We start from the raw sequence: 2,351 nt of genomic DNA, 5'->3' as shown, positions 1-2,351 counted from the left end.
GAACACACATTTAAAGAAAAGGAGGAACGAGAATTTAATTTAATAATACATTTTTGTAGTAATCAACATTATGACACAAATACTGTCGACTGAACTTGTATTAAACCCGGAATAAAACTGTTTTTTTAAAAAAGAAACATTAGGCTGTGATACAGTGATTTTCCCACATTTAAGATGGTTTTAGGCACTAACTGTGATCAGTGTTGGGTAAATTACTTAAAAATAATAATCCACTACAAATTACCAATTTTGTAATCAGATTACTTTACTAATTACTTCATTGAAAAAGTAATCACATTACTAATTACTTTACTATTAAGTGACTTTCTAAAGCATTTCATGCATTCAGCATCGACTCGTTATGGGGCCATAATTCATATAATGTACTTAAATGTAATTCATCAAAAGTCAGTAACTGTAATCAGATTACAATCATTTACAATGTAATGCATTACACTACTTTTTGACTAAAAAGTAATTTGATTACAGTAACTAATTACTTTGTAATTTGATTACACCGGACACTGACAGATAAAAGCACTGCAACACAGTCTCTAGTCAATGCCTGGGTCTATGGGGGGGCATTGCCCTCTACACTTCTGATGCCCATACCACCCCGGTCAAAACCAGAGAACTTACTGCCCATCCTAAAGGTCAAAGTGCACTCATCCAGACTCATCAGACTTCACCAAGGAGTTTTGACATTTATACACCAAACTGAGATGACTGAATCATACAATGAAACGTTCACATGTGAGCAGCACAAGTTCCGTTCGGCGTGAAGTGTGTGAGTGTGTCCAGACAGATATCCGCCTCACACGCATCCACATCACACACCGAATCGTTCCGTGACAGCTGTGAGATCCGGTCGAACGCCTCCTCCTCGGTGTCCATACACTCCACCACGTTCGGGATGATGTTGACATACGCGTTCACGAGCTCTTTATGAAGCAGCGTGTCCTGGTTGTAGGACACGAGCTCGTTGCTGATGTTCACCGTCTCCACCGGAGTGCTCGCGCAGCGGTTCCGACAACCCAACAGACTGGCGAAGCCCTTGCGGAAGTCCGCGTTAAACGCGTAGATGACGGGGTTCAGAGAGGAGTTGGTCCAGCCGAACCACACGAACACGTCGAAGGTGGTCTCGCTGACGCACGGCAGACCCGAGCCCGGCTTGTCGCAGAACGGAACCGTGCAGTTGAGGATGAAGAACGGCAGCCAGCAGCACACGAACACGCCCATGATGACGGACAGCGTCTTCAGAACTTTGGTCTCGCGGTTGAAGGAGTTCTTCAGGCTGCTGTGGTGTCGGTACGCGAGCCGGCTCGTCCTGCAGCTCTGCGCGTGCTCGGCCGCGCGTTCCAGCGACGCAATCCTCCGGATCTGGATCTGCGCGATGCGGTAGATCCGCGTGTACGTGACGATCATGATCGCCACAGGAATGTAGAAGCTGATGAGTGACGAGGAGATGGCATACTCGCGGTTCAAGCTCGAGTCGCAGTTCTCGGTGCCGGACGCGTTCGTCTGCGCGGCGGCTTTGTGCCACTCCAGCTGCACCGGGATGAACGAGATGAGGACGGACAGCGTCCACGCCGCACCGATCATCACGAAGGCCACGCGCGGGGTCATCTTGCGCTCGTAGCGGAACGGGCTGCTGATCGCCCAGTAGCGGTCCACGCTGATGACGCACAGGTTGAGGATGGACGCGGTGGAGCACATGATGTCAAATGCCACCCAGACGCTGCAGAACGCGCCGAACGGCCAAAAGCCGGCCATCTCCGCTACCGCCTTCCACGGCATCACGAGCACCGCCACGAACAGATCCGACACGGCCAGAGATACGATGAAGATGTTGGTGACTTTCGTGCGCAGGTGTCGGAACCGGAGCACCGCGGCACACACCAAAATGTTCCCGAACAGAGTCCAGAGGATCAGAACGCTCAGCAGGCAACCGGTGAGCGCGCGCGCCACCACTGTCTCGCGCGCATCGGACTCAGTTCTGTTCGGCATGGTTCGGTTCGAGTCCCACTGGGGTCACGGGTCGCCATCGGGCGCGTGTTTGTCCTCCGCTGAAGTCTCCCGCATGATCGACAGATTCAGATGATCAGATCCGATCTGTCCGGTGGAGTGGTGCTCACTGACTGAACGAGTCTGACCTCTCTGAGCGCGCGGGAACTCTTCACAGCTATTTTGAGCCCGAGAGAGAGAGAGAGAGAGAGAGAGAGAGAGAGAGAGAGAGAGAGAGAGAGAGAGGGATAGAGAGAGATTAATAGAGAGAGCGAGAGAGAAAGGGAGAGAGAGAGAGAGAGAGAGATTAATAGAGAGAGAGAGAGACTGGGAGAGTGTTTGAGGGA

General features: G+C 50.8%; 1 protein-coding gene across 1 annotated transcript; it reads right to left on the bottom strand.

The window, feature by feature from the left end:
• Window positions 1-361: 361 nt before the first annotated feature.
• LOC127412757 (D(1B) dopamine receptor-like) lies at window positions 362-2,089 on the bottom strand. The gene has a single exon (XM_051649375.1). The coding sequence runs from the start codon at window positions 2,005-2,007 to the stop codon at window positions 748-750; it is 1,260 nt and encodes a 419-aa protein (XP_051505335.1). The 5' UTR covers window positions 2,008-2,089; the 3' UTR covers window positions 362-747.
• Between the last annotated feature and the right edge of the window lie 262 nt (window positions 2,090-2,351).

The sequence above is a fragment of the Myxocyprinus asiaticus genome, chromosome 22 (genome assembly GCF_019703515.2).
Source record: "Myxocyprinus asiaticus isolate MX2 ecotype Aquarium Trade chromosome 22, UBuf_Myxa_2, whole genome shotgun sequence".
In the NCBI taxonomy this organism is placed as follows: domain Eukaryota; kingdom Metazoa; phylum Chordata; class Actinopteri; order Cypriniformes; family Catostomidae; genus Myxocyprinus; species Myxocyprinus asiaticus.
This window is presented reverse-complemented; position numbering and strand designations above follow the sequence as displayed.

What these genes read in the sequence shown, in the direction of transcription:
- LOC127412757 (XM_051649375.1), bottom strand. Translation starts at nt 2,007, where the DNA reads ATGCCGAACAGAACTGAGTCCGATGCGCGCGAGACAGTGGTGGCGCGC.